The sequence below is a fragment of the Gopherus evgoodei genome, chromosome 16 (assembly GCF_007399415.2).
Source record: "Gopherus evgoodei ecotype Sinaloan lineage chromosome 16, rGopEvg1_v1.p, whole genome shotgun sequence".
In the NCBI taxonomy this organism is placed as follows: Eukaryota; Metazoa; Chordata; order Testudines; family Testudinidae; genus Gopherus; species Gopherus evgoodei.
In genome coordinates this window covers 24,612,254-24,627,151 of record NC_044337.1, presented here as the reverse complement: position 1 = coordinate 24,627,151, position 14,898 = coordinate 24,612,254, and the positions used below count along the sequence as shown (strand labels likewise).

The window sequence follows — 14,898 nt, the reverse complement described above, 5'->3', positions numbered from 1 at the left end:
GAGTCAGAGACTGGGACAAGTGCATGTGCCGGATGCTTCTGCTAGAATGGTCCCTGGAGGGAGCTGTGGGGGTGATGCACTGTGCTTCCCCTCTGGCACATGCTCCCATGCGGACCAGTTCATAGTGGGAGCTGCCAGATGCCCGGGGGGAGGGCAGGGCCTTGGGGGATGTGCATGGGGCTCTCAGCCGCTAGATGTCACCCGTGGAAAGGGAACGAGAGAGGCTGGGCCTGGGCTTGCAGCCATGTGCGGCCTGCCAGCATCTCCCCTTCCCCGCCCAGTCAGGCAGGTGTAATGCTCTCTCCCCGGGCGCTACCAGCAAACGATGCTCTCAGGGTGGGTGCAGGGCCTCAGCTGCAGGGGCCCCTCACTGCTCCAGTCCCCACCTCATCTGCTCCCAGGGGCTGTGCGGCAGTGCAGTGCAGGCAGCATGGTGCTGAATGGGCCCAGTGCACGGCAGGCCAGGCCTTGTCTCACTACGCTGCCTGGCGTGGCCATTGGAGCCGGAGGACAGAGGCGGGGCTGGTGCAAGTCACTTACCAGCAATTGCTCGGCCACACGAGGGGTGAAAAGGTCAGCGGCAGCTCCCCTTCCCAGCATGCTGCCTTCTGGCTGGAGTCACACAGGCTGCAGTGTCACAGGGCCAGAGAGGCCGGCTCACGTGGAGAATATGGCACGGCTCTGCCAGCAGCATGGGTAAGTGCCCCTGCCTCCTCCAGGGGTCTAGGAACCAGGTGGGCAGGCAGGGTGGAGCTCGGCCCCTTGGTCTGCAAGGCAGCTGGTAGCTCAGTGCCATGCGGACACCCGCTGGCAGGAGCCTGCTGACACTTGCCCTCTAGCCACCCAGAGGTGGGGCTGGCATCACTGTGCCCTTTCTATGCCCACCCAGCTTCCCTCGCTCTCCAGAGCATGCTGGGATGAAGACCCTGCCCTGGACCAATTCAGGAGCTTCTGTGGAAAACTCCAGCCTCAAGCGAATGCCAGTGGCAAGGGGCTGTGCTCTCATGCTCCCCCTCGTAAGCACACACAAAGCCAGGAAATGTGCCTGTATTTTTCCTCTCAGCCATTCGGCTCCTCTCATTGCTCCATCAGCCCGTTACTTGGCTGTAAAGGTTTGTTTCCAGGTTAGGGAGGAAACCCACATCTGCTGTGCACATAGCAGAAGCCAGTGGAACTCTGTTCAGGGGCCAGATAAACCAGCTAAGAACTGGGGATGGGAGGGGAGTGTTGTCTAAGGGATCCAAGCAGTGGGGACTGGGCATCAGGGCTCCTGGGCTGCATTCTTGGCTTTGGGAGGCATGTGGGGTCTAGTGGATTAAAGCAGGGATGACTGGAGTCCTGTGGCTTGGTCACAGGCCTCAGTGTTCTGCCCTGTTAAATGTCTATAAGCAGGGCCAGCTCTAGCCATTTAACCGCCCCAAGCACGGCAGCATGCCACGGGGGGCGCTCTGCTGCTCGCCAGTCCCGCGGCTCTGGTGAATCTCCCCCAGGCTTCCCTGCAGAGGGTCTGCCCGTCCCACGGCTCTGGTGGATCTCCCGCAGGTGTGCCTGAGGATGATCCACCGGAGCCGTGGGACTGGCGGACCCTCCGCAGGGACACCTGCGGGAGGTCCACTGGAGCCGCCTTCCGCCCTCCCAGCAACTGGCAGAGCGCCCCCCACGGCATGCCATCCCAAGCATGCGCTTGGCACGCTGGGGCCTGGAGCCAGCCCTGTCTATAGGAATCCTTATCTGCTGGGAGACAAGGAGGGATAGCTCAGTGGTTTGAACGTTGGCCTGCTAAACCCAGGGTTGTGAGTTCAATCCTTGAGGGGGCCATTTAGGGATCTGGGCAAAAATCTGTCTAGGGATTGGGTCTGCTTTGAGCAGAGGGTTGGACTAGATGACCTCCTGAGGTCCCTTCCAACCCTGATATTCTATGAGTCTATGCTCTGGTATCTGAGAGGGTGAGTTCATGCTTGAGGGTCCTCAGCAGAAAAGCAAGAGGGCAACAAAGCTCCGTTCAGTGATAGATGTGTCATTAGGCCCAGGTGCCAGCCTCTGCTGTGTGCTGGGCTCTCATGAACTGTTTATTGCAGGATCCCCCTCTGGGTGGCCCCGATCCTGGAACAAGCAGCAACAATGAAGTGCGATAAGAGCAGGAGGCACAAGGCATACAGACTCATCCGTAGGCGGCTGGTGAGAGCAAAGGAGGTGGGGAAGGAGCCCAGCTTTTTGCTTCAGGCTCCCCTCAAAGAGCAGGACCTTGGGAGCAAAGGGGAGGCTAATGGGTAAACCTAGCTCTAGTGCAGGGGTCGGCAGCCTTTCAGAAGTGGTGGGCCAAGTCTTAAATTTATTCACTCTAATATAAGGTTTCGCATGCCAGTCATACATTTTAACCTTTTTAGAAGGTCTCTTTCTATAAGTCTATAATCTATAACTAAACTATTATTGTATGTAAAGTAAATCAGGTTTTTAAAATGTTTAAGCAGCTTCATTTACAATTAAATTAAAATGCAGAGCCCCCCGGCCCGGTAGCCAGGACCCAAGCAGTGTGAGTGCCACTGAAAATCAGCTCTCACGCCGCCTTCAGCATATGTGCCACAGGTTGCCTACCCCTGCTCTAGTGTTACATTGAGTACATGGGACATGTGGGGTGCAATGGACTTCCAGGGAGCTGCAGAGCACTGCAGAGTTACATGGCTGGCTAGGGCACGGACAGTGGGTTTGCAGTAAAGTCAAGACAGCTTACCCTGGACCTGAACTGACAGCCCCGGTGCTAGAGGAGCCATGAACCTCTTCCCCAAGGATGCTCTGCAGCCTTACGCTGCAGTGATTTCCATGACCTACATGTGGTGCCACAGCTCATGGCAAAGAGGCATGTGAGGGGCCCTTTTCACATCTGCTCTGGGGACGAAATGGTTGTGTACAATGTGCCCATTTTGTAGCATTGTCCAGTATAACCTGTCTGCTTGTACTTAAAGTGGGAAGGAAGAATAGGCCTGGAGAAAACAAAGTATCCAACTTACATTTACCCAAAGGAGCTGAAGAATTTAATGAGATCCGCCTTCCCAGCAGGGGTCTGCGACTACCCTGACCCAGACCACAGCAAGGTATTGCCAGGAGAGCCTTTCCCTGCTGCAGCGGGCAGCCTCTCTGAGGTTACAGCATTAGAGAGGGTTAATTATCAGAGAAAGGGAAGTGTTAAAGCTTCATCTCACCTTTCGGTGCTTGGGGCAGGAGGCAGAAAATTAAACTAGGGGCTGAGGATGAATCTGTCTTGCAGATTCTTGCAACAATCCAGGCCTGGCTCTCCTTAGAGTGGAATCAACGCCCTGGCAATTCTAGGTTTGCCATCCTGGCAGTCCGCATGCCTCTGCTCTGCACTTGCAACAGGCAAGACCAGGCCTATCAATTGCTTGGGGCAGGACTTGGGTCCCCACAGCAACCAGTGAGCTCCTAGTCCCTTGCTTTCCTTGAGCGACAGAGCTCAGGCATCCATAGAATCCCAGTTTGGCTCCAGAGTGAATCTCTTTCTGCTCTTCTTCGAGGTAAGGGGACTCTGCGCCCCAGGCAGAAGGAAAAAGCTGCTCCGCCTGCCACTCCCTTGCAGTGGAACTAGGCAATGCAGCTGCCTTTTCCGTATCTCTGAGAAGCCTTCCCTCTAGGGCTCAGGAGCCTCCCTCTCCTCCAGAGGGGCATGCCAGCTACAGCTCTTGGCAGTGCAGCTCCACAAGGCCTGATCCTAGCTGCTGAAGCTGCAGAGCAGAAAGCTCCATTCTGGGAACTGTGAGCCTGGCTGCAAGAGACCAGCATCCCAGCACGAAGACTGCCTGCTGGCCTGGCTCCCATCCTTTGCTCTGTGGTAGCACTGAGGGCCCCTGCTCGTGCTTACACGGGATAAGAAGGGGGTATTGAGATTCTCCTCCACTGCCCTGCCCAGGTAAACCATCAGCATCTGTGGGCACAACAGAGGGCCAGAGTCGCGCTAGTGTAACGCGGTGCAGTTCACCCAGTCCCCTGGAGCCACGCAGCGTTGGTGTGGTTGTGTCAGTCCCGGGATATTAGAGACAGGGTGGAGGAGGTGTAATATTTGAGCTATACCAAGCTCCTGAGGCTTTATCTTCCTGAAGAAGAGTTGGGGGTAGCTTGAAAGCTTGTCTCTCGCCCTAAGAGAAGTTGGTGCAGTAAAAGATGTTACACATCCCCAGGGCAGGCTCTAGGTTTTCTGCCACCCCGCTCCCCCCAAAAAAAAGCTGTTCGGCAGCGGTTCCTTCACTCCTTCTCTTCCTCTTCGACAGCACTTCGGCGGCAGCTCAAAGAGGAAAAGAGGGACTGAGGGACCTGCCGCCGAATTCCTGCCGAAGGCCCGGATGTGCCGCCCCTTTGTATTGGCCGCCTCAAGCACCTGCTTCCTTAGCTGGCGCCTGGAGCCAGCCCTGCACCTCCCACACCTTGTCTCTCCCCCCCCGAGCTGTGAATTACAGCAGCTGGAGATCTGGCCCGGAACAAGAGCACCCTTTGGTGTGTCAGAACCATGTTGTGGGGGGATGGGTCTACTGCTCACGCGGTGGGCTGTAACTATGTGCATCATCCTGTTTGAAGGTGGTACACGTGACGCTCGAAGACCTGCACCTGCTCAATCACCCCGAGGCATGGAGTGCACAGCCCTGTCTGCAATAGAACTTCTTCAGGCATCAGAGCATTTACCGGAACAGGATGGAATGAGGCAGCAGCAAGAGAGTTATTTTCACCCTGCCCAGGAATGACGTACATAGGGCTCCAGCTACGTCCCTCCCTCAAAACAGTCCTCCCAACTCACCCCATTACAGCCAAGTCTCACTGGCAGGTCTCGAGCTCTCTCCCCAGGAGCCCACCCTATGAGCAAAAACACCTTTGTACCCACTTGCAGCCACCCCCCCTTTCTCCAAAGGGCAAACTGCTGAGTGAGTTCCCATTTCTCTTACCTGTCACTGTGGCCCTGGCTTGATCTTCCACCCAGCTGCTATTCCCCTAGCGAGATCTGCTGCCAGAGGAAAGCAGCACAGCTTGCATCCTTCACTCCACCGTGGAAAGAGAAGTTCTTGACTGGTCCAAAAAGTGACAACAGAAGAGCTGCATGGAGGTGGGGGTGAATGCAGCCCAAGCCCAGGGGGCAGAATAGCCCCAGCAGATGTACACTATACCCTTTCCACTGATACAGGAGGTGAGGTAGGTCTGAGGCAGAGCCTTAAGCTGTGAACGCTCATTTCCACTGTCCTGGTCTAGGAATTGGTACAGCTATGCTCTCAGGGGTGTGAAAAGTCCGCTCCCCGGAAAGACAGCGTTATACTGACCTAACCTCCAATGTAGTCAGCACTAGGTCACGAGAAGAAGTCTTCTGTTGACCTAGCTACTGCCTCTCAGAGATAGATTACCGACGCTGATGAGAGACACCCTTCCGGTAGCATGGGTAGCACCCAGGGAGTGCATCCATTGCCAGCTGTTAGTCACAGAGCGACCATGGGCAAGTCATTTCACCTTCTGTGTTTGTTTCCACAACCACACTTATCTGACAAAAGTAGTTCATGCTTTGAGAGCCTTGTATGAAAAATGCTGGAGAAGTGCAGTGCTAAGTATTCCCTACTCATTACTGTTCTGACAAGAGGATGTGTTGTGAATTTCATTTTTGTTAATAAAGGCTTTATGAAACCAGATCCCTTATTGAGGCTGCTGTAAGTGGACAAAATGTGAACAAAATTAACTCCTGCTGAACTGTTGTTTCAGAAGCACATTTAAGATAAGGACTTCACTTCTGACATTAAATTATATTGCTGGGAAAATATTCTGTGTAATGGACTGAAACACGGATGGTTTTCTCCTAGCCCTATTGTGACTGTGCATGTTGAAAGAAGCTTTTCAGTTAAAAAATATACATTGTGTATGACAGCTTAATTTTACATATTGCTGCTTTTGAACAGATCAATGTGGAATGAGGCCAGATGGACTGAGGGGAAAAAAACTACTACTAAACTTTTACATTCAGCCAAGGTAGATGCTGTTCAAACACTAGACGAGAGAGATCATTGGATGGTATTGAATTGCTTTCCCATCCCAAAATACAACCATGTAAACGTTTTCAGCTGCAAACCACAGCACTGTCTCAATCCATAAGAGGTGCAGGATTCTTGCTGTATAAGATTTGCTGTTGGGCTGTTGCCAAATTATTCCACTCTGCTAGCCGAATTAAATGGAGGACCGAACCTAGCAAAGTCTGCCAGATAATGTTAAATGAGATTACTAGTAGATTAACCTGTTTAAGATAGTCTATTCATCTTTCAGGCAGCAGCATGTTAATCTGAACCATTTGTTATGGCCTTCAGTTTTCAATAGACCTTTTTTTTTTTTATAAAGGGAAGAAAAACTTAAGTGATTTTAGTGCTATGGACCCAACAGCCATGGTGAATGAAATCTTCTATCCACTGATCAGGTACAGTACAGGCAGCGAGAGACAGAGCTTCTCCTCCAGAGAGTCCTGTACTGGAGCCATCACCTGCACAGGGCTAGAAATGACTTCACTACAAACTTATTTGATCTTTTGCTCCATGTAGAGACTGGCAACAGGGCCAATTAGCTTCAACAGTGATGGTGGACTTTGTGAGACTTGAAATGCAATACTATGCTCAGGACTGTACAGGGATGCAGAAATCTGTCCATCACACTGCAGTGCAAGTCCCCAAACGCCACCAGCTGGCCACTTGGTAACTACCATCACTATTAATCAGTGCCCAAGAAGCGGAAAGCTCCTTATCCTGTCACTGGGGTCTTGTTTCCTTTCTGCCCTTCCCCACACCATATTCTTTGAGCTGTACATGTGCATAGATGGGAGGAGTCTACAGATGCAACATCTCAGAAAAGTGCTGAATTGAAAACAAAGTGCAAAAATTAGTGGAAACAAAAGTTGTATATATTACAATAAAATAAGCTTGAAATGCTGGCTTCAATGCCACTGCTGAATATACAGAACATGACCTGAATGTTACAATGCAGAGACACAAAACCCAGTCACGGTTAAACTGCTCTCCTTTTTAATCAGTTTTTACAGAATGATATAATACATTAATAATCACAGTAGAGACAAGATGGGTTTTCTGTATACAAGATTGTGCAAGCTCATTAATTTAAAATTTTAAAGGCTTTACCAGTTTCAAGAGAGGCAGTACAAAGCTTTTAAATAGAGGTGAAGCACAATTAAAGGTACAGAACACACAATAGTAACTCAGCAATTAATTCTCAAGTAGTACAGGCTCAACCAAGTTATCAGCTGTTACCCAAATAAAAGGAGTACTTTCCCCTTCCTACAGTCCACTGTTTTTTCTGCTGCTCCAGGTTCTCCTGCCACACAGCTAGCCTAAGACTGCTTTACATATATATATGCCACAAATTACTAGACTTTAGACAAATATGCTTCACTTTCATGCAGCTTTGAGAAGCAGGACTGCTCTTGACTGCTTCCCCTTTCTTAGCCTACTAATTTCCCTCTACAAACTATTCAGCATTAAACATGTCAACGAAATCGCAAATTTCTGATAGAATTTGGCTTAATAGAACATCAACCTTTTCAAACTAACAATCTGATGCAATACTCGGTGCTCACCACAAACTACCTACAGTAAAGAGGATTCTGTTTGTGGCTTCTTCCTAAAATTTATGGCAGTTACATTCAGTATTTGTTAGTACCAAAAAAAAGGCCATCCATTGCAATTCTTCTTGAAGAACAAGCTTTAAAAAGAAAAATCATCAGGGGTTAGAAGTAAAAGGGGATTCCCCTGCAGATGAAAGAGTCAAGTCTCTTCCCTCCTGCTCCCCATCCCAAGAGAGGAAAATAATGCCTTTGTAACATGTATGGGCCCAATCATATGAAATCACAGACAGGCGAGTACCCCTTACTCCTTCAGGCAGCACCCTGAACTTCAATAATTGGGCCTTGAGTCTGCATATATAATCTGCTGTTAATAACCTCCACTCCCCACCTCCCAAAACATTTGTCAGTTCACCGTTAAGTAGCTGAAGTAATTCTAACAGCAGGCACTGAAGTTCTGAGTACTGATTCAATGCAATGTGTGTGTATGGCTGGCTGGAGCCTTTTGGCAAAACAGTTCTTTTACTGTTTGGTCCTTAATGTGCTTTCCATCTTTAATTTTCTTACTATTGCACAACAGAAAACGGAAAGTCTTCTTCCTGTACATATAATTTAAACATGTTAAAACAAAAGCAGGACACCAGGAAAAAACACACACACACACACACACACACACACACACACAACAATAAGATTCCTAATTCTTTGGAAAGCCTAATTCTTTGACTACATTTATAACAGCGTATAAAAGGCTTTTATAGTCGGTTAAAAAAGAAGCAAAGGACCACCCTGCTGTGAAGATTCTCACCTATATTGGGGCTTATACAAATATTTACCATTTTAAAAATATTTTTATTTTAAAAATTGTTCAAGTTCTTCAGTAACTTTTCCATACAGAAAAGCAGCGAAGTGATACAAATGTGAAGAAAATGGTTTTTGTCAGGAGAAAACAAAACAAAAAACTTTCCAATAAAGAGAATAAATCCTGAAGATCTGATCACGCTGATCACAGAATCATAGATCAACTCCTTTGTGTCCAGACTGCTCATAATAAAAAGGTAAAATGTATGATAAACACTGACTATCATTTGCTCCCCCACAGAGAGTTTTGTGCCAAATGTTAAATACGCCTCTACCCCGATATAACACAAACCGATATAACACGAATTCAGATATAACGCAGTAAAGCAGTGCTATGCGGGGGCTGGGCTGCGCGCTCCGGCAGATCAAAGAAACTTCAATATAAGGGTTTCACCTATAACACAGTAAGATTTTTTGGTTCCCAAGGACAGTGTTATATCTGGGTAGAGGTGTATAAGAAAACAGTTTAGAAGAAGACAGGTTTTAGGGACCAAATATTCTCCGTCACTAAAACCAAAAATTGCAGAATTAAGGGTACGACAGTTTTATATCAACACAGTAAATTCTCAATGATAATTTAACATAACAGAACACTTCTAAATTGTGGCATAACAGATGTACATTGCTTTTAGATGTAATTCTGGCTCTCTCTTAAAGGGCAGTATTGTGCTTCGCTGCTGAATGTTATTGTCTGGGCTGTGAATGCAATATATTAGCACCAAAAAACCATGAGAGCTAAACAACTAGACTATTACAATGCCATTCAGACTCAAGATCACAGTAAAGCAGACTACACTAACTACATTGCTACTAGAAAGTATTGCTGTACCCTGTAAGTCTATTATAGAGGAGAAAGAGTATAAACAAACTTTAAAAAAAATACCATCTCACTTGATTCCCCATGATTTATTTAACATGATAAAAATGATATACTGAATTAAACATTAATGATTAATTCATTGAAAACAAAGGTTTTTTTCACTGAATTATGCCTAGATGGGTAACACAATCACATCTCAATCACTTAATACTGTACATAGATTGTTATAATTTCAGTTAATGACTCTCAGAAGTAATAGTTACTTAGATTTTTATGGATTCCCTTTTTAAACGGCTCACGTGGCTTCTAACATGTGGTATGTTGGCCCTTTCAAGTACACAAAAAATCTTCAATCCATTTTTAACTAGTGTTTAAAAATATAAACTCTTCATCTATTTAAAGAAGGGATGCAGATTATGTAATTTCTTTTACCGCTCAAAGCCAGCAAATCCAGCTCACCTCACTGCCAGCGAAGTGATGTACACTGGGAGGAAGGGGAGAGAACGAGGAGTAATGCCAGCATTGGAGGTGTTAAGCAGTGTGCCTTTTACAAAAGAAATTGATCGCAACCCTTTTTTAGCTAGATCTACAAGAACAAAGGCCAATGACCACTCACAGGAGTATAAGAAATGGCTTGGGCCAGCTATGGAAACACTATTATTTTTGCTCATCGAGGAAGTGCACCTGCTCTTCTCATAACTGTCAGTTTCAAACGTGAGAGGGGTGAGACACATCTGCAAAGATTCCCTGAACTGATTTCATGATGTGTTTTATAAAGGACAATGTGGTACTTTAAAATATTTTATATGAATAGTAAAAGCTGCACTGCTAGAGAAAAGACGATACAAAGAACACATAGTAAAAAAACATTCACCGAAACCCCTGGCATGTATATTTAATGTGAATAATCAAAATATATATTACAGTTTCAGGTTCTGTAAGGAATTCTGTTTGGGGTTTGTACAGTATACACAGTATTTCAGATGAAAAATATTACAATAAGGTATATACTATTCCTTTTTATATTAGAACTTATCTATTGAAACTTACAGCCCTCTCCTCTATAAATTTAAACTATTTATTTAAAATGCTCTAATTCCCGAGCCAAAATTTTAAACTTTCAAGTGAGAGCCCTGTGAATTGTAAATTCCAGTTTCAGAAAGTTCTGTAAACTTTATTAAATTTAAATAAATATTTAGGTTTTCCCTTTTTAAACATCCTATTGAGGAAGTCATCTCATTACCCAATACAGTATGTCACAACCTGCTGTAGGAGAGAGAAACTGCTTGTTTGCTGGTTGAAAGGATAATGAGTCCAAAGATGACTGCAGTTTATTAAATATTATATCAGATATTTACATTGTCCTCAGGCTTTAATTTTACCATAGGTGAAGTACAATTTATAATTGTGTCAACTGCTACAAACTTTCAGTGCAGCTGGTGTTCTCTTATAAAAGGTGTATTGAGCTAGAAAGGCTCTTAAAAGTGCTTGCCATGATCTTTTTGGCTGGAAACAAAGAAAATGAATGAATTTACATAAAGAGAAGTCTAGGGGGAAAATAGTGTCTGCGTGAAAGGGGCAGTGACAGCAGAATTTCCTAAGCGATTTTTAGAATTCACAATACCTGAAAAATGTGGTCCCTTTTCCCTGTGCTAATCCCTAAAGGGGGAAAAGATGCAACCAAAACAGAGAGGAAAGAAAACCTGTTTAATTAATTAATCTGATTAGTAAAAAAAATTTAAATGCTTCCACTCTGTACAATATTATACAAGGAAAGTATTTCTTCAGCCTTTGAAACAGCTGATCTACATTCTTACAGGCTCTTTGCAGCTAACAGTCTGTCTACACAGGTGCTCCTTTGGGTCACTTGCGATCATCAATGGTTTTAATAAATTCAACTGCTGCTGTGAACTGCATCCACCAGTAAGATTCTTCTCCAGTTAAACAGTTAGCATAGAAGCTACTGATGTACTGAACAGTGGACAACAAGCAGGGTGGGTTTGCCTGGGGGTGAAAAAGAAAAGGTACATGCCACAATTAAGTTTGAGACCAACGTTTTAAAAAAGTGTTACAGATACAATGGAATTGAAATGGAATGTTATGTATATAAGCACCCCCTAACCTAGGTTTTGAGTATTACACGCTGGTAGGGCAGTGACTGTGCAGACAATTACAGACACCATTCCACACTCAGCAGCAGCTCCTTGAGCACCGTATGCAAGAACTGGCTTTGCTAAGGAGGCATGCTAGCTTATTCTCTCCAGAAAAAGAGTCCCAGGAGCTTTAAAATTCCCTCCAGTCACCAGTGACTTCCACTGGTACAAAGGACTATGATTTTATTGGCTCACACAGGAGAGGGCAGCCTCCAATTCCTAGTTCTTTTGAGTCAGCAAATGCATGTAAGTCGGAGTTCTAATGAAGAATCTGGCCCTAGGTAAGGCTATTCTCAGTACCAACTGAGCCACAGGCAAATGTTGAGGCACAGCATTTTAGCTGATTGACTCCCAGATTTGCATACAACCAGAACAATGTCCCATCTGTGACTAACTTTCTGGTGCAAGTTGTGCCATACAAATGAAGTCTGCACTTTAAATCAGATATACAGTCAATAGAATGCGTAACATCTCTTCAGAGGATTTGATGGTTTACCACAAGAATTAAAGGAAACATACCTATATCTATCTATAAAGTATCTATGTTCTCTGCTAGAAGACTCACCTTTATCAGAACAAACACCAAAACAGGAACAAAGTCATCTGCCCCAGGGACTGAATCTTCATTGGCCAAACTCAGCAGGTTCATGATGGTTGAACACATTCGCAGAATACACTGCACTTTGTCCCGTGGGGTTTTGTAAGCGCTGATTGTGCGGATTTCAGATTGCGCAGATGGCCATGGTGCCTCCCGGAGATACACCTAAAGAGAAGAAAAACATTTCCAATTCTAGTCAGTCCAAGCGATTAAGGATCTTCTGCAGTGCACTCTAATACTGGAGACTTAAAGGTGGGAGCAGCACACTGAGGAATGGAAAATTAAGGGACAAATTTGATACAGTACACCTCATCAGAAAGCCTCCCTCATTCTGTGTGTATAAACACTGAAGGGAGGTAATATTAATGGTGTGACTAGCACACAATCAGCTTGTTCTTTTATTGATTTTTCCCAAGAGCCAGTGTTTCAGAAGAAGACCAAGACATAATGTTCTAGCATCCATATAAAATGATTTACTGACCCTCGCCTGTTCAGAGGTGTGGGCCAAGAACTGAACTGGAAGCCAGGAATGCATGAGTTCTAGACCTGCCTCTGACATGGACTTTTTCCTTTGACACTGGACTAATCACTTAATCTCATTTTATTTCTGTCTCCCTACCTGTATTATAAGGTTAATAAGTTCCTTCATCCTACATAACGGTGCTGAGAGGACTTACTGTTGTAAAGCAATTTGAAGAAGAATCATGCTGCATAAAGGGCGAAGTATTATCCAGGTTAAAAACTATTATGCTAAGACTAGTAGCTGAAATCCTGTGCTGCCGCACAGGTATAATTCTTGAAGTCGTGTGTGTAAAAAAAGCTGAAAATAGCTGGGAACTGAAAAATTAGATGGTAACAAACCGCAAGTCCCAGTGATGATTGAAGCTGGTGATATTCTAAACAAAATTAGCTCCCTCCCATTTGTAGCTATTTCCACTGCTTCACACTGACTCAGACATTCTAGGCTTCAGAGTGAGACCCAGACAGTGACAATCCTGGAATCTTATTAGGAAGACAAGGAAGGCAGTATCAGCAGCCATGGGAAGCTGAAGAATTATCTTCACACCCAAGGCTGGAGTTGATCTCTGCCTATCAGGGATTGCTTGGGAATAACAGAATCATCCCTGCCTTGATGCAGGGATATACATTACTAGAAGTACTTTCCAACCTAGGTAATACTATGAGATTTTAGTTTACCTGGTGAATATAAACCACTACTACGATATACATGAGTCTTGGGCCCTTTAGTTAAACCACCTCTTTAAAGTGTTTTTACAGAGTTACTGCTTGTCAGTTCAGGTGGGTTGGATATTGTTAGTGGCTTTTTTTTAAATGAAGAACCCTCCATATTAGTTTACCATTTATCACTTGTGCACTGACTAATATTAAATACACCTTCAAACTTGTGTTTCATGAGTGGAGTATAACAAACAGTATCACCCAAGGACAAGGAGTAAACTGTACAGCTACGTCACCTGCTTTAGGAAGAGAAGTGCTACTATTTCCTCTAATTTGAAATACAAAAATAGAGGGAAGAAGCAGTTACCTCTGGTATCTGAAGTGCGCGGTGGTTTGCAGTCACTACCTTAGACAACCTTTGGATATGCTCATGAAGGACCCTGAAAAAAAGAGGGGGAACAAAAGTGAAGTGAGAAAAGGAGACAGCCAGCCACCTCAAGAGACCAAATGTAGTTTTCATAGAAGAGGCAAAAACCCCTTTTGGATTTCCCATGCAATAAGGTGAGTTTATAAATAAGACCTATTTGAACAATACACTGCACACAAAAGAGTAAGCAACAGGAACACCGTGTACAAATAGTAACCACGGTCAGTTTGCATTGGCCTCACTAACAGCAGGATTTGCCTTATGGTACACCAAATCCAATACCATGCTGGCTGCAGCAGTCAAAAACCTGGTACCCTAAGGAAGATGAAAAACCCAGGAGGTACATGGCCAACTGCACTAAAACTGTCAATGGAGGGTGTGTGCCCTGAAGAAAGTTTTAATTATCCATCGTGGAACACAAAACTACAGGGGTTATCATCTAGTTCCTACATTATACAGTTAGGATTATTTTCCTCTGGCTTTAGTAGCTTGCTGCGACTGCAGATCTTTGCATAGGATGTTAAAATAAAAACCTAAAATAGTTTCTCTCTCATACAGAAAACCTATTTAATGTAAATAATTAAGGCAAGGCAAAGCAAGGAGGTTGTGTGGTAAGGCTGGCTTATCTGCCTAGGCACTCAAGTTTGTTTCCTGGAAAGAGCAGTGCTGCTTTCTCTACACACTGCGAGATAACTCAGGTACATCTAGTCTTGTTCACTTACTGGTCACGCAAAATGTCTCCATCCTGATTAGGGTAGAATGAGAGTTTGAAAATGCGATTCATCACACTGCGTTCTATGGCTAGCTGTGCATCCTGGAGCTGCTCTTCACTGGCATTTTGCCAGATGACATCCTGGGCCATGGCCCCATATAAAAACTGAAGAAAGTCTTCTACTTGGGCTGTTTTATCGTCTGCTGCAGTGAGTTTCTGGAAATCTGAATACAAAGCAAAAGGAGGAAATTCAACTAGAAAGGCAAAATTAAAGCAGTTTATCTGGCTCTACTTTCTGGAAGTGCCATAAACTGGTCAATGGTGGTAAAGGTTCTTGTCTGTAGCTTTTTGGGTGGGGGAGTATGGGGAGGAACGTGGTCATTCCGATGAAGAAATTAGAAAGAAGTAGAGGATACATTTTACAGGACTGTGTGGTCTAAGCACTCTGCTTGGCACTGCACTACTCACTTCATTTGAGGCCATTAGCAAGTTACCTAATTCTCATGACTCACCCCTTCCCCCTAAACACAGATACTTTTCTACCTCTC

General features: G+C 45.2%; 2 protein-coding genes across 9 annotated transcripts in view; one reads left to right on the top strand and one right to left on the bottom strand.

Moving 5' to 3' along the window:
- Positions 1-277: 277 nt before the first annotated feature.
- Positions 278-5,675, top strand: LOC115636170. Of its 3 annotated transcripts, XM_030535952.1 has the most exons (4): positions 278-696; positions 2,079-2,178; positions 2,964-3,092; positions 4,585-5,675. In XM_030535952.1, the coding sequence occupies exons 1-4, from the start codon at positions 326-328 to the stop codon at positions 4,660-4,662; spliced, it is 678 nt and encodes a 225-aa protein (XP_030391812.1). In that variant the 5' UTR covers positions 278-325; the 3' UTR covers positions 4,663-5,675. The 3 variants fall into 3 exon arrangements, with proteins under 3 accessions (XP_030391812.1, XP_030391814.1, XP_030391813.1); XM_030535954.1 differs by lacking the exon at positions 2,964-3,092; XM_030535953.1 differs by lacking the exon at positions 2,964-3,092 and having other exon boundaries at positions 2,079-2,193.
- A 1,348-nt stretch (positions 5,676-7,023) lies between these two features.
- The window catches only part of GAPVD1 (GTPase activating protein and VPS9 domains 1), a 67,945-nt gene continuing 60,070 nt past the window's right edge, over positions 7,024-14,898 (bottom strand). For 5 of the 6 annotated variants that reach the window (XM_030535950.1, XM_030535946.1, XM_030535948.1 and 2 more), the window contains 4 exons: positions 14,361-14,574; positions 13,579-13,651; positions 12,000-12,197; positions 7,024-11,285 (listed from right to left, as the gene is read on the bottom strand). In XM_030535950.1, the coding sequence (XP_030391810.1) occupies positions 11,145-11,285; positions 12,000-12,197; positions 13,579-13,651; positions 14,361-14,574 (626 nt within the window). In that variant the 3' untranslated portion in view covers positions 7,024-11,144. The remainder of the gene's footprint in view (positions 11,286-11,999; positions 12,198-13,578; positions 13,652-14,360; positions 14,575-14,898) is intronic. The other variant, XM_030535947.1, reaches the window with a different exon arrangement.

Bases quoted from the DNA above. Each gene is read 5' to 3' on its own strand.
- LOC115636170 (XM_030535952.1), top strand. From the start codon at position 326: ATGCTCTCAGGGTGGGTGCAGGGCCTCAGCTGCAGGGGCCCCTCACTG. The intron at 697-2,078 runs GTAAGTGCCCCT...TGTTTATTGCAG, and splicing joins CGGCTCTGCCAGCAGCATGG to GATCCCCCTCTGGGTGGCCC. The intron at 2,179-2,963 runs GTGAGAGCAAAG...TTGTACTTAAAG, and splicing joins GACTCATCCGTAGGCGGCTG to TGGGAAGGAAGAATAGGCCT.